Raw genomic sequence first — 24,304 nt, 5'->3', positions numbered from 1 at the left:
TGTAAAGGTGCTTTCCACTCCTGGTTGAGAGTATAGCTGTATGGTTATTGTATCTAGCCTCAATATTTCATTTCATTTTATTTATTATATTTCATAGCCAAAGCTCTCTGAGCAGTTCACAAAAAGTAAAAACCATTAAAATACAAAAGTATTTTTACTTTTGTACAAAGGTACAAAAAAAAAAAACATTTATGCAAAAACATATAAACATATAGCACGCACACAGACAACATATATCTAAAAACAATTTTTAAACTATCAGCCAAGGACAATCCAGGGCCTAATTAAAAACTCATTATATGCTAACATTCTTATGTTTCTAATACAATATTCTCTTTAATGGAATATTGCTTCCTGTGATCTTCCAAAAAACCCTGACCTGGTTTGCATGACATGGCAACCCACCATGGGTTAATTTACGTGTGAGGCTGTTGTGTTGTACCGGCTGCCCATGGGTGCCACTTTTGCATGATTGCCCAGCTTGTTGTGTTTTGCAAACCCAGGTGGCCGGGGTTGTTTGAGGGTTAGATAACCCTCAAGTAACCCATAGCTTGTTTTAGGATAATTTGAGGGTTGTCTAACCCATGGTCAGCTTTTGTGCAAACCAGGCCAGTGAGTTAGAGGCAGAGAAGTTGAGCAAGCAGGAGAGCAAAGCATACTATTCCAAACATGCTTGGCAAAAAAAAGGGTGGAAGCATTCCTTTGAGGCACAAAGAGTGAAGAAGAAAAATCTCCAGCCAGAAGCCATGTTTTCAGAGATTCCCAGGATGCACCATTAGGTTCACTGCATCTTATGCGGAGAGGAAAATACCCATCAGAACCTGCAGTCAACACAGTTATCACAGTAGTGAGATTGTTCTTTTCAACATGTTGCCAAGAATTTGTCCAGTCCATTTTTTAACTCATGGTGGTGGCTTCATTTCATCCATAATGTATTCATATCTGGCTGCTGCTAAGTGTGTACAGTGTGGGAAGAATGCAGAGGAACTTACTTGGCGGGAGATAGCATAGAATGCAAATAGGGTGATTGGCCAGCGTGATGCCAAATTGTAGAAGTGTATAATGGATAGTTGGGCTATTACTAATGTCATATCTGAAGAGATGTAGGGTTGGAGGGGCAGAGAAGAAGAGTGTGATGTAGAAGCCACATAGAGAAGCAAGGAAGCTGTTCCAGCTGGTCTAGGGGCTATACAAGCAAGCAAGCTCCCAGAGAGCGAGTGATCAGAGCGAATGAACAGACAGAGCAAACAGGAGTTTGCCAGGGGAGGTCCAGGGGAGGCCCTTAACATTTTTTTAAAATTCTTTTTCTTGTAACACACACTTCCATACCAGGGGACTCTGTTGTTAACCTTCAGTGAATAGATTACAAAGCACAAGCTATTCCAGTACAATCAGAAAGCTAGAAACATAAAGGAAATCGAGACTATGGAAGGAAAAGACTCTCCAGGTGGATCCACAGTTGGCTACAGAACCGGACTCAAAGAGTGCTTATCAATGGGATCTTCTCAAACTGGGGAGAAGTAACTAGCGGGGTACCGCAGGGCTCAGTCCTGGGCCCAGTGCTCTTCAACATTTTTATTAATGACTTGGAGGAGGAGATGCAGGGAATGCTGATCAAGTCGGCAGATGACACAAAATTGGGTGGGATAGCTAATACCCTGGAAGACAGAAACAAATAGTGTTTGTGATCTTGATAGGCTGAAGCACTGGGCAGAAAACAACAGAATGACATTTAATAAGGATCAATGCCAAGTTCTGCACCTAGGAAAAAGAAACCAAAAGCACAGTTATAAGATGGGGGATACTTGGGGCAGCAATACTACAAGCAAGAAGGATTTTGGGAATCATTGTAGATCACAAGCAGAATATGAACCAACAATGTGATGTGGCTGCAAAAAAGGCAAATGCTGTTTTGGGCTGCATTAATAGAAGCATAGCTTCCAAATCCCGGGAAGTACTAGTTCCCCTCTACTCAGCACTGGTTAGGCCTCATCTTGAGTACTGTGTCCAGTTTTGGACGCCATGCTTTAAGAAGGATGCAGACAAACTGGAGAGGGTTCGGAGGAGGGCAACAAAGATGATCAGGGGTCTGAAAACAAAGCCCTATGAAGAGAGACTGAAAGAACTGGGCATGTTTAGCCTTGAGAAGAGAAGACTGAGAGGAGATAGGATAGCGCTCTTCAAGTACTTGAAAGGTTGCCACAGAGAGGAAGGCCAATATCTCTTCTCTATCATCCCAGAGTGCAGGACATGGAATAATGGGCTCAACTTACAGGAAGCCAGAGTCTGGCTGAACATCAGGAGAAACGTCCTGACTGTTAGAGCAATACGACAATTGAACAAATTACCTAGGGAAGTAGTGGGCTCTCCCACACTGGAGGCATTCAAGATGAAGCTGGACAGCCACTTGTCAGGGATGCTTTGACTTGGATTCCTGCATTGAGCAGGGGGTTGGATTCAGTGGTCTTGTAGGCCCCTTCCAACCCTACTATTCTATGATTGTGTGATTCTAGAGCCCATAAAACTCTCTCACTCTATTAAACATGATGGGACAACTCATCGGGAACTTCTCCGTTAAAGCCCTATGGAAATGAATGTACTTTGCAGAGGAGAAGAGTGATTATGCATAATTCTCACCCATTCCAATGGGGCCTGGGTGGTGTGTGTGTGTGTCTGTGTGTCTGTGTGTTCCACTGGATTGGCTTAGATGAATATATGGGGGACATACTTCTTATCGGCTGCCAGCCAGGCTGGACAAAGCACACCTTACTGATGTTACTGGGTACTGGGTGTTAATAGCAGAGAGTGGCGCTGTGATTGTCTGTCTGTCTGGCCGATATTGCTAGACAGAAGGCCTGAGCTACAGAGGACTCAGTCTGACCCCACATGACATTTCATGCATTCATATTTGCTTAATATTATAAAAACTTGTCTATATGTGTTTGAATTCTAAATTTGTTAATCAATATAAAAATTACCCATTCTTACCTTTGATCATTGTTTTTGTTTTTGTTCTTTAATTATTATTGTTCACGCTTGATAAATCTCCCTTCCCACCTTAAAAACGCGACAGACTGTAACCTCACCCACATTAAGTAGACATTTAACTGGAGACTTTTGCATTTCCTCCCAGAAAGAAGATATGCATGAAAGGTCCCCTGGATTTTGTGGAGGAGGTAGAAAGTGGTTCTGATTGGCAGACTATGAGCGCCCGGGAACATGATTTATACAAACAGCTAGTAACTAAAAGTCCTTTAAGGCATCTTGAAAATTGCCCAAGCTAATACAAATCTTGAAAATATCTTTATTATAGAACAAATGCAGCTGTTTGTTACTGATTTTTCATACTTTGATGCTAGATTTAAGAAATACATCTGAGGACTTGAAAAGATTGTGTACATGTTCAGGTAGTAGTGTGTGGACTCCCCCAGTCAAGCCATTCATATGCAATTGGCACACTCCATAGAAAATTAGGAGCATTTACCCAATTTAAACGGGCGAAGGTGTAAGGCAGTCAAAAGGCACTGAAGACTGCAAAATATAAACATAATTAACTGGAAAGTAAGAGCTATCATTTCCCTCTGACCTCACTGTTTATAATTCCACAACCACCATATGTATACATATAGCTGTAACTCAGGATAAGATTTTATTCATCTGATGAAGTAGTTCAGGAAAGCTTATGCCATAATAGACTTGTTAGTGTTCAAGATACCACAAATATCTTTTGTTATTTTTGCTGCAATATAGAAATCAGAATTGATGAGATTTACCACCAAGTAAACATTTACCGACTAGGGGTATAAAGTTACACTGATTTCAGTGGCACTTAAGACCTTTCTCTGAACTGCTCCCAAAGGACAAAATTGACTGCCCATTGGAAGGACATATACTGAAGCTGAAGCTCAAATATTTTGGCCACCTAATGCGAAGAGAAAACTCCCTGGAAAAGACCCTAATGCTGGGAAAGATTGAAGGCAAAAGGAGAAGGGGACGGCAGAGGATGAGATGGCTAGATAGCATTACCGATGCAATGGATATGAACTTGAGCACACTCCGGGAGAGAGCGGAGGACAGGAAGGCCTGGCGTGCTATGGTCCATGGGGTCACGAAGAGTCGGACATGACTTAACGACTGAATAACAACAACAACTCATTGTGTTTAAACATAGAACTACCCCAATCGTGTCGCAAAAGGGTGGAAGGATCCAGATTTAAAAGCAAAAGGGTTGAACTTGCAGGGAGTACAGCACCTCCCTATTGATTGCAACCCCCGTCCCGAAGCACTTTTCTGTTAGCTAGGTCTCTGACCCTGGAAGTGACTTCGGCTGCGAGAAAAGCTCTTGGGGAGAGAAACTATTGAGAAGTAAGCCACAGGAGAGGGGAAGGTTCAGCCTCCATCACCCCATAGTCCAACTGGTTGCCAACATTGCAACTGTTTTGACTCCAGCTCAAAACCTTTTTGTTTACCCAGGCATTTTAATTGATTGATTTTGTCTGTTCTTTTGTATTTGCTGTCTTCTCAGTTTTATCATGATGATGTGGTTTTAGTGGTTTTATTGTATTTTGTTTTAATTTAATCATATTTGTACACCACCTTGGTATCTCCAAGGATGAAGGGTGGGTTTAAAATGTTTTAATTTTAAACAAAGAAATAAATAATAAAAATATGCTCCTTTTCTTTATAAAATCAGACTTACCTCCCCTCCTTTTCCTACATGGTTAGGACAGTTCTGTGGTTAAAAACATGGAGCTGCCTCTGTTGATCTAGCTGAGCCTAATATATTGGACTCCTGTGCAGAGAGTGGGAATTAGACAGAAGTCTCCATTAAAAACAGATTCAAAAGGTATCAGAGAGAAATGGTGTATAAAAATGGAGCAGAGTCTGAGAAATGGGATTTACAATCCATGAAGATGTGGGAAAGTACTTTTACAGGCTAGCAAGAATGAGGGAACCATAAGAAGGAAATGAAGGATGAATTGGATTTGGAGTTGGTCATATGCTAAAATGAGCAAGGCATTACATGCAAGAGTCATTTGTTTTATGAACAAAGACTTGTTAGGTGTAGCTGCTCTCCCTTCCCTGGAGAACCATGTAGGACTTTTCTTTAAAAAAAAAAACAAAGTCCTACATCCCAAACTCTTTGTAAAGAACTAACAAACCCAACAACAACAACAAAACCCCACTGCTTTGCAGATGCTGTTGACCGCAGGCTTTTAATGTACAGCAGTCTATCTGGCATATGCAGTCAGTAAGCATCATCCATGTGGGTGAGGACCATCTTTTCTCTAGCCAGCCTTCTGTGGGGTTTATGAGTATGTTTTGATTTACACAGCATTTGTTTTACAGCCGCAGTTCTAGCCAGCACAACAGTGCTGCCAGCATTTCACCAAAGGCATTGGGTCAGTATAACTCATCTTGCAACAGTCAAGTAGTTTTGCAAAATGTCCTGTGCCTGTTTTAACAGAATAATGAATAATTCTTGAGATCTAGGGAAAGCAAGATCATATCAGTGGTTTTAATGCTCAGCTTCTCCTCTGAGTTTAATTTTCCTTTAGTTAAAAGCCACTGACAAGTCTGCTATAATTCTGCCAGCACTGGCATCCACTTTTTTTTTTTTTAGCAACTGCCTAATAATGTGAGATGTTGCCATCTAATTGGCTCAACAAAGCAAACAGGCTGTAGATGTAAGTGGTTGAAGTGTCATCTACTCTTACAGTGCTTGAATGAACAGGGCAGCTGACCTTACATTTAAAGATAAGTAGGAATTTATAGGATGGCCACTTAGATGTTGACAAAAAAGAGGACAAAATGACACCAATTTGCATAATAAAGGCAGATGAAAAATTTTATGTATAGGTGCAAATTTAGAAAGAATAACTGTTACGGAAAGAAAAATACAGTACGTCTCAGCATAGTAGAGAAGACTGATCAGGTGACTTGTGTGCCCACTCAGTCTGCTGTCTGGGTGCTAACTGTGGATGGGCAAATTCAAGGCCTCTGCTTCTCTCCCTTCTTATGATTCTTTGACTTTAAACTAGACTTGGTCTGGACAGTCCTTCAAACAGAGGACTGTCCTCTGTCAGCTCTCCAACACAGAGGGCTGTCCTCCATAAGGTTGGACACTTGGTCACTCTAAATTTAGTATAGCTGTTCTGACTTTAGGTCTGTGTTTTGTGGGATTGCTTCCAAACACTGAGTCTGTTTGAAGTGTCTTTTGCAGATAGGAAATGGCAACATACAGGAGATATTTGAGATTGGAGTAAGGAGGCTGGTTTTCCTAGGCTGAGCTGGCATTTTCCAGTGTTACAGCTTTGCACAGAAAATATATGCCTTTCTGGAGGACATGTCCCAGCAGCAGCTGTCTTTTCCCATGCCTTGTAGCTCAGGAAGCATCCTTGGAAAAAGGAGTGCCTTTCTTTGAGATACCCCTTATCTCTGTCCAAACATATAGCTGATCCTATCTGCAGGGTGGAGTTAGACATATACCAGGGGTATGCAACCTTTATAGCCTCAGGGGCTGCATTGGGCTGCGCCAGGGGCCACACATGTGCACACATGCATACATACAAGCACGCACACAAGCTGGGAAATGTCTGTACACTGGATTGTGTTTGAACTGCCAAACCACAAATGCTCCTCATCGTATATGCCAGGGGTGCAAAACATGCAGTGCGTGTGGCTCGCCAAGCCATTTATAGTGCTAGCAAGGGAATCTCTGGCTTATCTCTGATCTCTCATCAGAGATCGGAGAGAAGGGATAGACAGTGCCACTGCCATGGCAGATGCGGGGAGAGGTGGTGGGCCTCTGGCAGGCTCTCAGAAACTGCTTGGTGAGATGCATGCAGCACACAGGCTGCACAGTTTGCACCCCTGATGTATACTGTAAGGGTTATATGTGCTTTTGTACTTCAGACACATCCCAGTGCACAAACATTGCCTCCGTTCCTCTAATGGTTGCCCTTAACTTGTTAGCAATATGTGTTGGATTATTTTTGTTTTTAAAAGTACTTTTTAAAAGCAGGCGGTTTTAAAAACATGCACATTTTCACACAGCTTATCCCTTTTATCTCTGTCTCCTTTTTAAGATTAAATTGAACCATCAAGTAGCCATTTTGCCCTTTCACACTGGCGTTTAATCGTAACTGCTCTAGAAATATATCTGTTTTCTTGCACTGGCTGCAGGAAGAGCAACTGTATTTGAACTGCTGTTGGTTTTCAATCTAATACTATCGAAATATTTTACTTCATAAGAATGGTGTAGTAGCTTTGAAATCTCTCATCTTTTCTACTACATCACCCATCCCTGTTCACATAATTAATTTACCATTTAGTGAAAAAAGTTAGGGACACCATAAAGCAATGTGCTGTGAGCAATGAAAGACTGCAATCCTATGTATGTCTACTCAGAAATAAGTCCCATTAAATTCAGTGGGATTTACTCCCAGGCAAGTGCGTACAGGACTGCAGCCTAAATCCATAAATGTGCTTGTAAGCATTTCAGTACAGGTTGGGTGAGAGAGGATTTTGTTTTCTCCTGCCCTGCTTCAGTGTGTGGGCTGTGCAGAGTTTCTAGCGCATGGATTCGTTAAGTGCTTGCCAAGCAGAACTTGGGAGAGTGGCAGTATGTGGAGAAGCATCGACAGGGGAAAGTGAAATCACAGTGTTACCTTGTGGGGCAGCATGGGAAGACACATCCATTGTACACATGTGTAGAAAATGGAGGTGGCCTGTTCTGGAACAGTGGAAGTTGTTAGCTAATTTCACTTAGGTAGCAGTGATTCTTTTGCCTTCTGTTTTGTACAAATACTAAGTCTTACTAGAAATATATTCAGTCTAATCTAGTCAGCCTGTGCCATAAACGCTTTGCACATGCGACTATCTGTTCTGTACTGACTGTCATGCAGGGGTTTTTTGTAGATCAGTACTGGATGTTTCTGGGTGCGGTTTTGCCAACTGAGGCACGTGTGGGTGACCATGCACAGCCAACCAGGGCAGTGTAGGGTGGATGAAGAAAATTTTTCCAACTATCTTTCACTGCAAGCTGCTTTATGGCACACGTATGTACTAGGGTCATCATAATATATTTATATGTAAATTCTAAGTATTACCAATCGCTTGAATGAAAGTCATTCGTGTCTCTTTTGAATTGTAGCCCATCCTACACTAAATGGTTGAGAATAGCAATACCACATTGGTCCCAGAAACAGATGGGCAGCCAGTACAGACGGCACAGTACTGGCATAATGTGATCACTTCGGCCATAAAACCTTCACATTCTTTCCTCCTCTTTCTCTTCCATCAGGAACTGTCATAACTAAAGACAGATAATGTAAAATTTCAGCTGTGCTCTAGGTATGTCTAAACCAGGGGTGGGCAACTTGTGGCCCTCCAGATCTTTTGGCCTATAACTCCCATGATTCCTTACCATTGGCTATGCTGGCTAGGGTTGGTGGGAACTGTGAGACAAAGCAGCAGGGACGGGTGACAGAAGTGGCCCATCCCTGGTCTAAACCTTGTTGCCTAAAAAAAAATTCCCCCTCAGGTCTGATTGGCAGTGATCTGGTGCGAGTGGGGCCACCTTTTCCTTCAAGGTATGGCTTTGGTCCACCTGGGGTAATTTGTACTTTGTTTTCACTGCTCCTGCTCTGGCACTGGGGTTTAGATAGAGTGGGTTGATTTAGGGATGGGTGGGTTGTTGGGTTGCCATGCCTTGGCAAGGGTTGGGACTAGATGGCCTCTTTCCACATCTCCTCTTGAGTTTTCTTTTTAAGACCTCGAGTTTTGTGGGCTGTCTCTATTATTTAGCTGTGGCAGCTAAGAATTATAAACCAGCCTTGAAGCATTTCCCAGGCATTCCATTTTGTTCTTGCGGAATGAATAAATGTGGAGAAATGTGCAGGAGATCAGCGGCTTCATTTCTTTGCTTTGGCATTCAGTGGTCCATTCTGTGTGTTATCTAATAGAATTCAAAACAAAACCAACTTTTAAAAAATGCACCTCCCATTCCATAGCAAACTTGTTTTGGTTACTCCTAATGTCATGTGCTCTTTTGGAGAAGTAGAGACTGGTAGATATAATCAGGTGAAAAAACATAATTTATATAAAAGTTTTTGAAAAGTTAACACTCCAAATATTTCCCCTCTTCTTTCCCCAGTGGCTCTTTCACCCTGATCCTTTATATCTCAGCTATGCCTAATTCATAGTTTCTGAGAAAGTTTAAGACTGTCACACCCATTGCACGTCTGTTTAATAGCACATAATTTAGCACGAGTTCCATCCTTAACAACCTAGACTGGAACCCTCTCGCTTGGTTTAATGGGTCAGTTTCATCGCCCTGTTTCCCTTGGCTGGAACCCTCATATTGCAATCAAATTAGTGAATAAACAAAGCTTCATCTTTTAAGATGAGCCTCAAAAGGCTTTTCTTCCCTCTTGGGCAATAAATTCCCCCCCCCCCCTTATAATCATATAGAAATAGAAGGCACAAAAGAACACTTGCCTATCATAGGTGGAACTATTCATCCTCCCACCTCAGTTCCTATATTAACTTCCCACAGACCAAAAGGTGCTGCAGTTAAAGTACAGGTGAAAAGCAAATAACTACCAATGACTACAAGATGCTGTTTCAATTTTTTTATGTATTTTTATGTATTTTTTTTGTATTATGTACATGATCTATTATGGTTTTAGCCTATTTATTCAAAATATTCCCCAACGAGCAAAAGCACAGTTTTTGCATACAGGCAAAATTGTCATCCAAATAATTTGTATAGAGATGCTAGCATTGATCTGTAGCTAGTACATCAAGTTAGGGTGTAAAATGTACTAGTTCAAACCTTGGTTCAGCCATGGACTTTTGGAATGGTCATTAGCAAATCTGTTTTCTAGATTTATTTTTTAAAGTATAGTGGATCTGTCCCATAAGAAGGTTGCAGAGATGGAAGAGTGAGGATCATAGCACATTCTGCTATATCAGTAAATGATTTTTTAAAATCCACATTAGAATGAAGAAATACTTTGTTAAATTGTTTAAGCTAGTCCAAGACAGTGATCTGGTTCTCATGCAACAAAAAACCCACAGTTTACAAACAGTGCATCGTTTGGGAGAGCATGGGAGCATGCTGGCTCCTGACCACTCGCATACTTCCAGTGCGCTAAACAATCCAGGTTGTTCTCTGTTATGTCTGAACCCAGAACTCTGGGTTGTTGAGGGAGAAACAACCCAGAGATTTAACCAAAGAACAAACCATGGGTTACATCATTGAGTTGTTTCTCCCTCAACAACCCAGAGTTCCAGGTTTGGACGGTTAGGATCCAGCACGCTCGCCCCCACGTATTCCCAAACACCCCATGGTTAGCAAACCATAGGTTGTTTAATCTTGTGCACTGGGTTGTGTGTGTGGGGTCAGAGTTTGACCCATACTCACTGGGTAGTTTTGAGCAAATCCTTGTTTCTCAATTTGTCTTCTCTTCTGTAAAATGAGAATAGTTTTACTTTCCATGCCAGAAGTGTTGAAGATGACTTGAGGTGCTGGGTTTTTTTTAGAATTTTTTAATGAAATAAATGGATGTCAGTACCAAGGAAGAAAACAACTTATAACTTATCAAAACAACATTTCAAGTTAACTTTAAAAATAATATAATATCTCTCATGTACATTGTCCAATCTGGTAAAATTCTTTGTTCACAAAAGATATTAATCATTTCCGATTGACCTATTAATGTAGTAATGTAATAGTAATTGCCTTGGAAAATGAAGAAAAAAAAAGTTTTTACAAAAATGCATTGCTCATGCCCAGATGTTTCCTATTGCACTTCCAGTGTGTAGAGAACAGGGAATCCTGCATGCACTTGAGGCTAACTGCCCTTTTCTTTTAGAATGCACTGTTTAAGCAGATCCTGCCAAACAAATCCACGATGCTGTTTGAGCTTCTCTTTTTTAAGTCTGAATGTCTCTTTTTAAAATGCACAACATAATATCACATCAGCATCAGGGCTTCGGTTTTTCACCAGTCTATAAATCTAACAAACCGTATATCAGGCCTATATTTACACACTATGACGAAATAGGTTGCGACGTGCATTGCTCAACAATAACATTGACCCTGCTTGATGGGAAGGAACAACCTTTGTCTGGATTTTCATCTCCCCTTCTGTGGATCATTCATCACAGTTCTGCTTTTTAGGCTTTAGTAGCCTCTGAAGAATTGATTAATTTTCTTCCATCTACATTGGTACCTAGATACTGGCATTTTTTATTGGATACTAATCCCTAGGTTATGTTCATAAATGTGAATATATCTTACAAATATTCTAATGGGAAAGACAGGAAGATAAACTCAAGGGATCATGTCTAAAACTTTTTAGAGGTTTCATCTTCCAGACACAAGATGGACATCACTTAGCTGAGCTCTTAAACCTTTTGCAGACACTAGCTGTACTCTCTCAAATGGTTTCATGCTGTGCATAATGGCTGTTGGTTACATGAGAGTCGTACCACTCATTGGACCCTGCCTGTCTTTTCAGCATATTTGGCTGCTACAATACCACTGAAATCACTGAAATATCAGCATATATCACTGGAAGGAGGATTGTTCTGTAGAATTAGGGTACCTACCAAAAGCTAGAGAATGTTTGAAATGCATTGTAGAACATTCAAGCTGCAGGGATTATATTTCTCTTACATGTATTATATTTCTCTCTGACCTAAAAGGAGCACATAAAATCCCTGTGGTGATATGTCATAGAATGAGGTAGTTCCACTTTGGGGAAAATTCCATAGGTGGAGTTTTATCTTTGTCTGTAAGATGCACCTTGTGATCCTCCTTCCAGACCTGGAAGTGAAACCATCTTAAACCTGTATGCTCACCAGCCACTGTTTCCTCATTCCTGGTGACCAACCTTATATGTTCCTGTAACCCTCTGTTACCCCCACACCATATGGGCCTTCCATAACTTTTTCTGCATGTCTTGATAGACTAGCAATTAATCCTTGAATGTCAAAGGCAAGGGCCCTACTCTTCCATTGTGAAACCCCACCGATCTCTAATCATTTCAAGAAGGGCATCAACCTCTGTGGAACTTGGCACTGCAATCAAAGGAATTCTTTGTAAATAAAGCATGTAATGAGTGTAGTGAAAGCCTGTGTGGGCCCCTGAAAAGAACACAGTAAATGTCATTAGAAGCAAAGCACAATTATCTCCACAGAATGACAATACGTTTGTACATCAGTGGGAATTAACACTGTGGCAAACTTTGAACTCGGTACAGAAATACCAAGGGTCGTCAAAGGTTCATTACATAGTGTGTGCCTTGTAAACATTACTTACAGCTAGTTTTTTCCACACAAAGGCGTGCATTTCTTAGCAAAAGTGATGACACATTCTCTAGCTTTCAACAGAATAGGTACCCTTATTCTACATTAAGGCTGCAATCATGCATCCAGTGATGTGTGCTGAAGTTCCCGTGACTTCAGTAGTATTCTGCTGGCCAAATAAGCCCAAAAGGCAGATTGGCTCCATGGTGCATTGTACATATTCCATGTAACTGGCAGCCATAATGCACAGTGAGGACACATTTGAAAGAGCACAGTCAGTGTTTGAGAAAAGGTTTAAGTGCTCAGCTAGAGAAGTTCTTCTTGTGTCCTTGCCTCATGGCCTCTGGCTGTATTCCCCTGCTCAAAGCCCTACTCATTTACCCCAGATGTGTGGCCTCTGTCTGTCACAATATTGGTCCTTGCCAAAACCAAAGTTCTATATTTGATAAGCTAATATTTGGTTTATTTTATTACATGCAAATTATGTCAATTCATGTGAAAAATGCACATAGGGATACATTTCTTTAGCTTGTTGAATTGATTCAAGCAATGGTTTTTCTTTCTTTTAAAAACATATTTATTGAGTTTTATTAAGGATACATGTCAAGAAGTTTTTGTGCAGAATTTGGTGGAGGGAGTGACAGAGAGCATGAACACAAATGAGAAAGAAGCCACAGGGCAGCTATCACTCTATGTAGAGAATGGAAGGCAGAAGCCAAAACTGAAGCAGATGAACTGTATTATAAAAATATCAAAATCTCATAGAAAGTCCCATATGTCAAATACTCATAAAAATATGAGCGGCCTTAGTAATGACAGAGTTGACTGGAAAGGGGATTTTCATAAACTGAGAATTTCCTAGAGAGTTGTAGACTTGATTACTGCCATCTATAATTCCTATAGCCTTTTACTATGTCTTGTATTTGCCCTCACAGCCCTGTGAGGTGGGTCGCTATTATTCCTTACCAGTTGTCAGCTAAGAATTTTAGTTAATTAATCATGTGCCCATGGACTTACTAATAAATTAAATGTGCAAAATACCAAAACCTTAATATAGGCACCTTTCTGAGATGTCGAAGGAAATATGAAGTAATTTACAACTGAATGAACTTTTTTTTTTTTAGGAAATCACTTTGGGAATATTGTCCTTTTCAATCTCTGTTACATAATTAAGAGAACTATCTTTGTGTAAAAAAATAAGGAAGTGGGTTATTAAATCTTAGACCCACCAATTAATATCAGTTATAAATTAAAGCTTTAGTTGATTGGTCTATACATTCAACCAGGGGGAGGCAACCCTTTTGGGCTGGGGGTACATTTGGCAATTTGAGAAACTGTCGTGGGCACACCACAAAATGGCTGCCATGGGAAGCATGGCAAAGGACAAGTAACCTGCTCAGAAGACTGAGTACAAGACAGAGGTGGAGTCTGAGCCACAACACACCAAACAACTCATTTGAACCCACAGTATTATTTTCCTACATAAATGTGGAGCTCAGGCTGGGAGATGGTGACTTATCTGTGGTTTTAGGCCTGCCAGTTCCAAATCCAGCTCTCCTTCCACTGAATCTTTCTGGCTCCCATTTTTCATTCCCTCAAGTTGATGGCTAATGCAATGTCAGATTTAAGAGATGCTTCATATAAAGCCAATTTGGAGCACAATCCAAAGGGGAAGTTTTTGGGTGCTTATTCCACTACATTTAAAATATCTTTTAAAAATAAAATTTCCATACCAATTCCTAGCAAAGCTTTCTGAGCAGTTTACAATACAAAAACTGAACAATAAAAGCACACTTTAAAAAAAATCCTAACACCCAATAAAACATCACCCAAGAAAAGTATTAAAGCAACAGATTCTCTGGATTAAAAAGTTCCATCAGCTCTTTTGCAACTCCCAATCGTTTCAGTCAGGTTTGCGCTAAAGAATTTCCAGGTGGATTGTTTCCATTTTGGCTTCTTTTAGAAAACTTGGGAAATGGCTATACTGTAATAATTTGTCAACAAAAGGTTGTTTTCCCTCTTCCCTGGGATAGGCTCGGACTTGGGATGTCCTTGCTGATTGTGACAACAGTTACTCTGCGTACAAGTTCTGCAAACAATAACTGGATTTAGAACAGGTCATATTGTGTAAAGTACATGAAATCTGGAGATCTCTTTTCATGGCTGTCATAATTTACAGCAAGACATAACTGGACAAAGTATTTCTCCCCAGGAAGGCTTTGGGACACTGGGATCAGATTTTTTTCTGGGAATTCTGTCTTATTTGGAAGGAAAGGAAAACACAACTGGGATTATACCCAAATGTCTATTCTGTGCCTTAACTGCAAACGTATGTCTAGATTCTTCTTGCTTTATTCACCCATACAGTATTCTTTTCCCTTTCTTGTTTCAGTGGTTCCACTTGAGCCGGGCAAATTCTCAGTTTCAGTGCAAATGGGAGCGTGAGGTCCTTAATCATTTCTTAGTTTGGAAACTGAAATGGTTTTGTGGTTTTTCCATACAGATGTAACATGTTCTCCGCAGCATATGGAGGAGAAAAATGCTTTTTATTACCACATGCGATATATTGAATCTTTATATTAGTAGCGTCTTGGCATTTTTCATTCCCAAGGCAGTTGCAGAAACCATATGATAGCTGCAAATCTAATTGTGCTGTAATTTGTACGAAGGCCAGATTTTATCCACTCCAAATGGGTTCCTCCCCACCCCCCAAATACTTAATCTATTTTGAGTTCAGAATCACTAGCTGTGTTCGGTTATACGTAGGGGATTGCTTGAAATTGCTCTGTCAGTTTACAAATTTAAATTGGAGTAAATTTAAACTAGAGCTGGAAAACAGAGTGTAAAGTATACCATTCCTGAAGCATTCCTGGATTTAGATGCTTTAGTGTTTTTCTTAAGGATGGCCCTCAGTCCAACTCTTCTGTCCAACTTAAAATTAGTTTTCTTTCTAATTTTGAAGCTTATGGTTTGTAAGAGGAGAACGGGGGAGGACCGTGTAGTGCAGAGGGCATCTGAGTTGTGCATGCACAAAGAGAAGGCAACTTCTGCTGCATTGTTTCTCAGTAGACTTCCTTAGCATGCTCAAGTTGCGAACTTGAGCATGTCAAGGATGTCATTGCTGGTCATTTGTTCATTGCTGGCCATTTGTTTGCCCCATAAATAGAGTAAACCTTTCTGGCTGACAAACGGAAGATTTTTTTCCATCAAGCAGGGGAAAGTTGATACCACATGCTAGCATTTAATCCATTGATAATATGAGGATTGTTGTTTTTCTAATTGTGAAAAACTAGTATTCTCAGGTCTGGGCTTTTGATTGTAAAAGAACAAATAACTTCTATGTTTTCAAAATGTTTTTTCTTAGAAGTTTCATTTCTGTTTATGCAAAAGGTGTCACATTTTTATTTTAAAACATTTTTTGATTAAAAATTGTCTATTTTGTTTAAAATGTCTTGTTTGTATTTAAAAACAACAAATTTGAGCTTAACACTTCATGCATCTGATGAAGTAGACTATAGTCCATGAAAGCTTATGCCAGAATAAATTTATTAGTCTTTAAGGTGCCACATGATTCTTTTTTGTTTTTGCTGGAACAGACTAACATGGCACTTGGAACATTTTTATTTTTCGTCTTTGGTACAGCCTTCCTGAATATGGATAAAGAGAAACCTAGTTAGTTCAGCTAAATTCTTACAAGCAATACTTGAACCCCAAGAAGCATTTCTTGCCTTTATTTTTCATTATACACAAGTTTTATATTCTCCCAGTTGGGTATTCAACTTAGTTACAGAACTGGCAGTATACTGGGGAAAGCCAGATGTGTACTCTAAAAAAACAATAGTTTTAGGTCTAGAACTTTCATAGAAGTCTGCTTCAAATTCACACCCTGTATTGCTCTCTGCTTCTCTTACAGAAACTGGGTAGCATTAAAAAAAACCCCTTTCTTAAAGAATAGTTCATTCGCTGATTGGAAAACTTAACATACATGCAAGACACTGTTAGGATAAGACATCAGAGAGAGGAGGACTTTGGCTGGCGCAATCAGTCAGCTGGTAGCAAAATATATTGGCGAATAGGGGAGACTGTCTCAAGGTCAGCCACAGGCCAGGAATAGCTGGCTAGGACAGTCATTTAGGTCAATGCAGAGCCCTACAGCAAAGCAAGGTGGAGTTGTACACTCATGATGGGCCACAAAGGAACAATCAATGTTGGTGGATCCATTGCAGCTGCAGACAAAGACTAATGAGTTGCCTTCAACAAAGTTAGACCTGGTCCATCCAACTAAATTATTTTCTTATTACTGGCAGGGGGTCTTGGGCACTTCTTCAGTCTCTCTGGGAGAGACTTTTTTTTTTTACACTTTGACAACTAAAGACCCTTAAATTGAATTTATACCAGCAGGCATACAAAAGCAATTGTTCCTCTTGTCTCGTCCAGCTTAGCTCAAAGTTCCCAGGGAGGCAGTCTAAAACTGTTGTACTTATTAGAAGTGTGAGGCAGAGTCAAGTCCAATGAAGCAGAGTCAAGTCCAGCTAAGCAGGATGGCAAGGCAAGGCCTGACAAGGCAGGGTCTGTCAGGACCCTGGACAGATCACTGTGACAGGTATGGATTGGAGCTCACTCAAGAAGAGCTATTGTCTCAGCAACATGCAGAGGCTTTCTGAAGCCTTAACTTCACCCCCTCTGAGGAGCTGTCTACCTCTTAAACGGCCACTGTTCGATTCTGTAGCCGCTGGTTCCTATGTTGTGGAGGTGGTGAGGACTCCATGGGAAGGGTTCCCTCTGAGTCCAAGGAGTCTGGTAAGGCCATGTCCTTTGGCTCGCAAGGTCCCAGAGTAGCACATGATGGGTTATTGGAAGAAACTTCTTCCCCGTCTGAGTCCTACTGTGAGCAGGAGGGGGGATCATGGCTGGAGAACATGACATCTCCACAGGGAAATGCTTCACTCATAAGATAGGAGTTTAGGATGAGACTTTTGAGGGGGTGTGTGTGTGTCTTTTTATGGACAAGCTTATTTATTAATGTACGAACATGCTACCTTTGTACAGCCCTACCCGAGATTCTGATCTAATAAGATGTATATTCACTTGAGCTCAGTTGAAGATGTCCTGTCCCTGCTTTCATGTTAAAGCATCATGCATAAAAACAATTTTGCAATGAACACCACACAGTGGCCATTCTTTAGTAACAAATAATAACTAGGAATAATGTTTTAGAGAGAAAACACATGGCTCTGAGATTACAGATGTTTCCATAGCCAAAATGATCTTGATTTTCATGAGATGGCTGCTAGTGTTAGTCCACACTCTGTGACAGCAGAATGAAAAATGTTATGTAAACCATATCTCATGTTTCAAGAGTAGTTGCCATGTGGGTCTTTTAAAAAGGCAGAGTCTAGAATAACTTGAATAATAGGGTAGGTCGCAAGCTTTTGGGTTGTCCATGAATCCAATATATGACCAACACATTTAGCCAAATACAAGGCCTCCTCCTGAACCATTTTGGATCCTATCTGCCTAATGCAATCAGCCTATTGAACTTTAACATTCCTAGCAGTATCAGTTATCCAGAAGGCTTCTATAATAGGCAGTATAGAAATGTAATAAATAAATAATATAATAAATTAGTTTCCATTTGATTCTCCCTGTGTGAAGTTTAACTGAATCCCAACTCACATTTTTAAGGAATTATATAATGCTAACATATCAAGTTATTGGCACTAAGTTGAACAAACTTGATTTTGGGGAAAGGAAAGAATATGTCTTCAACTACCAAGGTTTTCACAAATGGGAAACCATCGTCTGCGTAACCTTAACATTTAAAACACAACATAGCCAAAGATTCTGACAGCCTTCTAAGTTCATTCTGTCCTTAAGGCTTAAAATAAGAAATAGCATGTTTGGATCATTAGAAAGTCTGTTATGGAAGAAGCATCCATTCATCCTTCACAAGGTGAAAATAAACTTTTGTCTAGTCTTTGCTGCAGTTAAAGAGAAAGCAGATGTGTGATGAATTTATACCAAGCTTTTCCCCACCATGTGCCATGAAAGTGATGAGGTTTGCTTATTTAGAGGACTTAAACACCAGTGTTAATGAGCCTCAAGCTGGCACTTGGAGAGAAAGCATTACTCTTGCAGAGCTGATAGTATCAACAGTTTCGATAAAGACTTTGCTCAGGGCAAAAATTCATGCTGCTCTTTTTTCAACTAAACATAGGGCTGCAACCTTTAATGATTTAATTGGTTAGATTCATCAATTAAAAGCCTTTTCAGCTGAATAGAAAGATATCCCCATTTAATCAGGCAAAACCAGCCCATGGCAAGAACCACCTTAGAAAATGAATTTCTGCTTCACTTTTACACAGGAGGGAATGCCTCTTCTAAGATGGTGCCTCCTATAACATATGCATGCATCATCTAAAAAAGTACACAGTTTTGTCTGTCACATGTCACTTTATGCAGATTTAATCAATGGATCAATGAATAAATTAACATTAATTTGAGTAATTGAGAATGTTTATTTAATTGAGGATCAGCCCTAACTAGAACACTTTGTTGAGGCTTATTTAGAAGTTTATATTAGTGGTCTTTATAAGGTCCATAGAAATGAATGCATACCTTCCATCATCACCTTCTATGCTTTTATTAAGTGGAATAGTTCTCCATCTTAAGAGATATTACTATACAGATCTTAGAAAGTAGAGAGAGACAGTCAGAAACATCTGAGAGGGAAACTCTAAATCCAATTCAGGGTCCAGATACCAAATGAGAATGCCTTTTTATCTCCTCAATTGAGCAAAAGCACCCAACTTTTTAGGCATAGTGGAATAATCCCATTTCACTTCCTTCATCATTGCAAAGGGGAATATGATTGGCAGGGAGCTGTGAAGCATCTGTTAATTAAACACGCTGACTTAATTAAGGCAACATAGTACTTTCAGCTCTCTTTGTGACCAATCCAACAAGACACGTTTGTTTCCGATTAAGATCCAAGTTGGGCTGATGACATAGCACAAGCAGTTAAGTTCAGGAGACAGACTATTTATTTTTATTCTGTCTTGAATGTACAAGGGAAACATGATTGCAGCTGTCCCTATGCTTCTGTTCACATGAAATTTGTACCACTCTCAACTCTTCCTCCACATTTCTACTGGCTTTGTACGGCTCTGCAATATGCTGTTGCAACACTGTTTTGTTACCTTGGCAACAAAAGCCATATTTTATATGCTGTTTTGCATGTAGTTCTCTTGTTTTGAAAACTGCTGCTGCCAGTTATGATAGAAATTAAAACATTTGTAAAATTTACTTACTTTTACTACTTGTTTCTCCTTTCCCCCTCTGGTGGAATTTGGCAGAGACCTGATGTTTTTATTGTAAACTGAATAACAACAAAGTATTATATTATGCCCAAGTGGTAGTAGTGCACATTTGAAGATCAACACAAATGTCGGACTGTAAAATTATTAGTGACTTCTAAGTATATTCAACAAACCACCGTTCCCATCATTCCTTTGCAGACGCCATTATAGTTACCTCGTTCAAAAACCAGTTTAGTTGCAATGTGGTCTAAGGCAGAAGATGAGAAATATGGACAGAATGCAAACATGTTCTTCTTTGTGGTCTGTATGCATCACACATATGGGTTGTGCACCTGTGTGGAGCCCATATGTGTGAATGCACAGATGACCATTTAAAGAACTACAGTTACAGGTAACCAACCTGTCTTTCTCCCTTGACCACGGAGGACTTCCAGAATCTTTGGGAGTAGGCATCTCCCCTTGTCCAGGAGGCAGGATCCAACCATTTTTGTTGCTCTTCCAACAAGGCTGTCCTCCCTCCTTCCCTCCCTCCCAGACCAGCCCTGTCAAGTGGCAGCAATGCAGGGTTTTCACAGCTCCAGAGAACTTAGCACATGCGTGCACACACAGTTTTCTTCTTCCCCTCCCAACAGTGCTTAACTTATGAACAGGACATTGCACAACACAGCCAAGAGGAAGATTTCTGCAGAGTTTCCCCCCACCCCACCTCCTAGATGGTTACCTTCAGACCAGGTCTCCAGCATCTTGGCCATTGGCACCACATATCACCTGTGACTGCCATCGCTGGGTAGCCAGGAAGCAAGGAGGCAGTGATATCCAGGGTATCCGAGATTTTCTTCAGGCAGGCCCTGCCAAAGGGATAAGCAGTAGCATCCTTAAAAGGCAGGTAACAGCACCCAAGAGTGTGTTGGATTGTCGGGAGTAGGTGGGGAGCTATTCCAGACCATCCCCTTGTCTGCGGGTTCCTGAAAGGGGCAACCGTATTGAACCACCAGTGGTTCACAAGTTCCGGACCTGGAATCTAAACTGGGTTATTATGGCTTCTATGGGAGTACCATTCGAAGCCCTGGTTATGTGTTCAGTCAGAAATCTAACAAGGATGGTTTTCTTAGTGGCGGTAACCTGAGCCAGGAGGGTCTCAGAGTTGGGCATCCAGCCCTCAGCTTTGCATTTTTCGTTATGATGAATAGTTTCTTTACGCTGACCCTTTGTTCATTTCCAAGGTGAACTCTGTATTTCACAAGGATCTAAAGGTTTATCTTCCAATCTTCTGCCCCAAACCTGCACACCACCGCAAGAGAATGTGACTCAAGCAAGACATCCTGTAGGGCATTGTGCTTCTACTTAGGACCAAACCCTCACATGTCTTGAATCCCTTTTTATCTCATTCCAGTTGTCCTCAGAAGGCAGGATGGTGTCCAAGTCAACCATTTCCAGATAGCTGATGGATTGTATCATTTTGCCCTACAAGATACTGGGTAACATCCTCCTGTAGGTGACACAGTTCATTCCATTAGGGTAGCAGCAACATCAGCGGTGTTTTGGAGCTGTTCCCTGCTGGAGGAGATCACTGAGGCTGCTCCCTGGTCTTCAGGCCATAATTTTTCAAGCCGTTACAAAATCAACACCCTCTCCATGACGGATGCAGCCTTTGGAAGACAGGTTCTGCAAAAAGTAGCTGCTCTGTAGGCTCAGGTCCCTTGATTCAGCCTGGGATGGTACCGCTCTTATGTGTCCTGAAGGTTCTGGAATGTCCTCTGTGGTCAGAGGCGATACGGCAATTACCTACTGTGTTTTCTTGCCCTCCTTGACTCAGGGAGGGTATTCCATCACCCGCTGGTTCTGGGATCTGGGCATTCACAGACAAAAGGCCTCTGCCTTCACCATACATGTGGGTAACAGTAGGGAGGGGATCCCTTCCTATTGTCCTATTTTCTTACAGTTTTTCTCTTTATAGTTTGCTATTTGGCAGTGGTCAGAGACTTGATGTTCAGTTTTAGGGCTGAGGTATTCTTCTGCTCTACTAGTTAGGTCTGGGAGGGCAGACTCTACCCTTGGAGCAACAATGAAAGTTGTTGGACCCTGACTCCTCCCAAAGGTTCTGGAGTGTGGTCCATGCATCAAGGAGAATAGGAATACATGGAGAATAGGAATACAGGAGAATAGGAATACGTTTGCAATTTTTGGGTTTGATTTGGCCACCTATGGAGGTCTACAAAATGTGGCATTGAACCAGATTCACATAACTTTATGAATAATGACATTCATTCTGTGAAATCCCCCAAAGGGTTACTGCCTTGTCATTGTCATCTTGCCGCTTGGTTACTTGAATACACAGGACGCTGTTCCTGCCTACTTTCTTCTCCTAGGCTCCCTCAGTTCCAGCTTGTTACTGCAAAAAAGTTGGGGGGCATTCTTTTTCTTGACCAAACCTGGAGCCTCTCCTAAAGGATGTTGGAGTTGTATGTGGGTTCCCAAGCTTTGCTATAACTTCCTAGAGAACTCAACTTGTGAGAGGTCACCCAGTGACTTTAGTAGGCTGGCAACGAATAGAACCCAGATCTCCCACATCCCAACTTAGGATTCTTGTCTGCTGCCCTAAGCTGGTCCATAACTGAGCTCTTAGGCTTTATGTTGTAACTGTAACTTGTATTTTACTGTTAGTTCTCTGGACAGTACTTACTCATGTCTTCTAGGGGCCGGCAGTTCCTGGTTAAGAGCCAAGGAGCCTGGCTGTGAGTGTTTTCCCTTGTCCATCCTCTCATCAGGATGTGTAATCGATTTCTGCTGATAAGATGCTGCACAGACATTGTTTAGGATGTTATTTCCTCTTGAACTTTGTGCAGACTTTGGCAGACATCCACATTTCTTGCCTTTAAGCCCCTCAACGGAGGCTCTTGTACACTGATGAAACTAATTCTATAAGGAATTTCTCTAGGGGCAAATTAGACAGACAATATGACTGATCACCCCCTTGTTTGCATTTATTGGTCTAGAAGGCGCTCGTGTGTAAACATGTACAAAGGGAATCAATTCCCCTTGACCTTGGCGTATTTGGCAATCATCTCCCACTTTGGCTACATCATGTCACAACCGGATGTTTCCAGCCAGCCAGTTTGACGAATCACTACCTATTATTCAGTGCAAAGCCTTTTATCAGATTTGTGGGGTGGGCGGGTGGGGAGAGACTGGAGCATTGCCATTAAGCCTGGTCCTGGGTGTTCTTTTTTATTTCCTGTAGCCGAATCCTGGTTAGACTTTTCTGAAATTGGAATATCTAGTTTGCAGAATTACCTATCCTTTTACCAAGTCTCGGTTGTAGGTTTGAACAAAACCCAAAACCAACATTTTGTAGACAAACATTTAAGCTATAGCTTTCATGTATGTTCCCCAAAATAGATAATAATTATAGAATCTGGCTCATGTAAAGCAGAGGGGTTTTTTTTTAGGACTTCGGGTTTTTGGCTGCTGTTGTTTGAAGCTGTTGGCCAGTAAACGTATAAGCTCTGTTTCAAGCACTGTTGTTTGGCTCCTCTTTGGTAATGGTCTGAGAGCTCAGTGAAAGAGCCTCCTGGGGTAAGAAGTGGTCCATTAAACATCTGTTACTGTTGGTGTATGAGAAGTCTGCCAGTCTCCTGAAGCCAGAGTATGCAAAGTCTCCTTAACTGCTTAAGCCAGCTTGAGCCTGAACTATGACCGGCAAATTAGCTTTTGGCCGGGGCTCCAAACAAAACAACTTTACAAACAGAAGAAGTAAAGGCTTTGGAACACACGTTCTGCAGTATCCGCAGTGGCTTGTAGCTGTGTGTATTGATGTATAGTTTGCCTTCAACTGACCAGGAAAGCCTCTGTCATATTGGTCTCATTCTCCGCTCCCACTCCATGTGGGATGCTTGCTAGAATAAAGGATTAACATCATTGATTTCTGTTAAAGGGCACTTGTGGGCACTAGTAGGAAGGGTCCTGATCTCCACCAGCAAAGTTAATCATTAAGTGTTGACTTCAGTGGGGCACGTACAACAGTAGCTCCCAACGGGAAAGTGGACATGAGTGTTAGTGCGCCAAATTGCCTGGTAGAGGTACTGACATTCAAACTCAAATAACCTTAGTATAAGTATAAATAAAAACATTTTTGGAACATTGTTTGCATTCACTAGAGAACAGTAGACTTACCAACGTTTTTCCAAAGGCATAATTGGAACTGGAACAAAATTTCTAATTTTTAGGAGGTTGTACAAAATTTTGGAATAGGGACTCTTACTTTACAAAACAGCAGGCAGACTCAGAATTTTTCTTCTGGGATATTTCACATGCTAGAAGTCAGTATCAATTTTTTTATGTGCCCAAACCAACAAGCACCCAGGATTTTCCCATTCTCAAATGTAGGCAGGGCGGTAACTTGCTACAAAGAAAGAAAGAATCAGATCTGAGACACAATAATTCATTCTCAAAATGAAAAACCTTTAAGGTCACCTTCCCCAACCCAGTGCTGTCAAGACACGTTGGATTGCAACTTCTATCATCCCCAGCCAGCATTGGCCATGATGAGAGCCAGTGTAGTGTAGTGGCTAGAGTGTTGGACTGGGAGCCGGGAGATCTGGGTTCTAGTCCCCACTCGGCCATAGAAGCTCACTGGGTGACTTTGGGCCAGTCACAGACTCTCAGCC

General features: G+C 41.1%; 1 protein-coding gene across 6 annotated transcripts in view; it reads left to right on the top strand.

The window, feature by feature from the left end:
• Positions 1-24,304, top strand: part of BANP (BTG3 associated nuclear protein) — a 224,704-nt gene that overhangs the window by 169,529 nt on the left and 30,871 nt on the right. The window contains exon 12 of one of the 6 annotated variants that reach the window (XM_084812803.1): positions 21,031-22,780. The exons of 4 other annotated variants lie outside the window; for them this stretch is intronic. In XM_084812803.1, the coding sequence (XP_084668929.1) occupies positions 21,031-21,078 (48 nt within the window). In that variant the 3' untranslated portion in view covers positions 21,079-22,780. Of the gene's footprint in view, positions 1-5,349; positions 22,781-24,304 lie in introns of those variants that run through there. One more of the 6 variants, XM_084812806.1, reaches the window with a different exon arrangement.

This window comes from Heloderma suspectum, chromosome 8, assembly GCF_057233095.1.
Source record: "Heloderma suspectum isolate Gila_16-S chromosome 8, 16-S_ref, whole genome shotgun sequence".
NCBI classification, from domain to species: domain Eukaryota; kingdom Metazoa; phylum Chordata; class Lepidosauria; order Squamata; family Helodermatidae; genus Heloderma; species Heloderma suspectum.
This window is presented reverse-complemented; position numbering and strand designations above follow the sequence as displayed.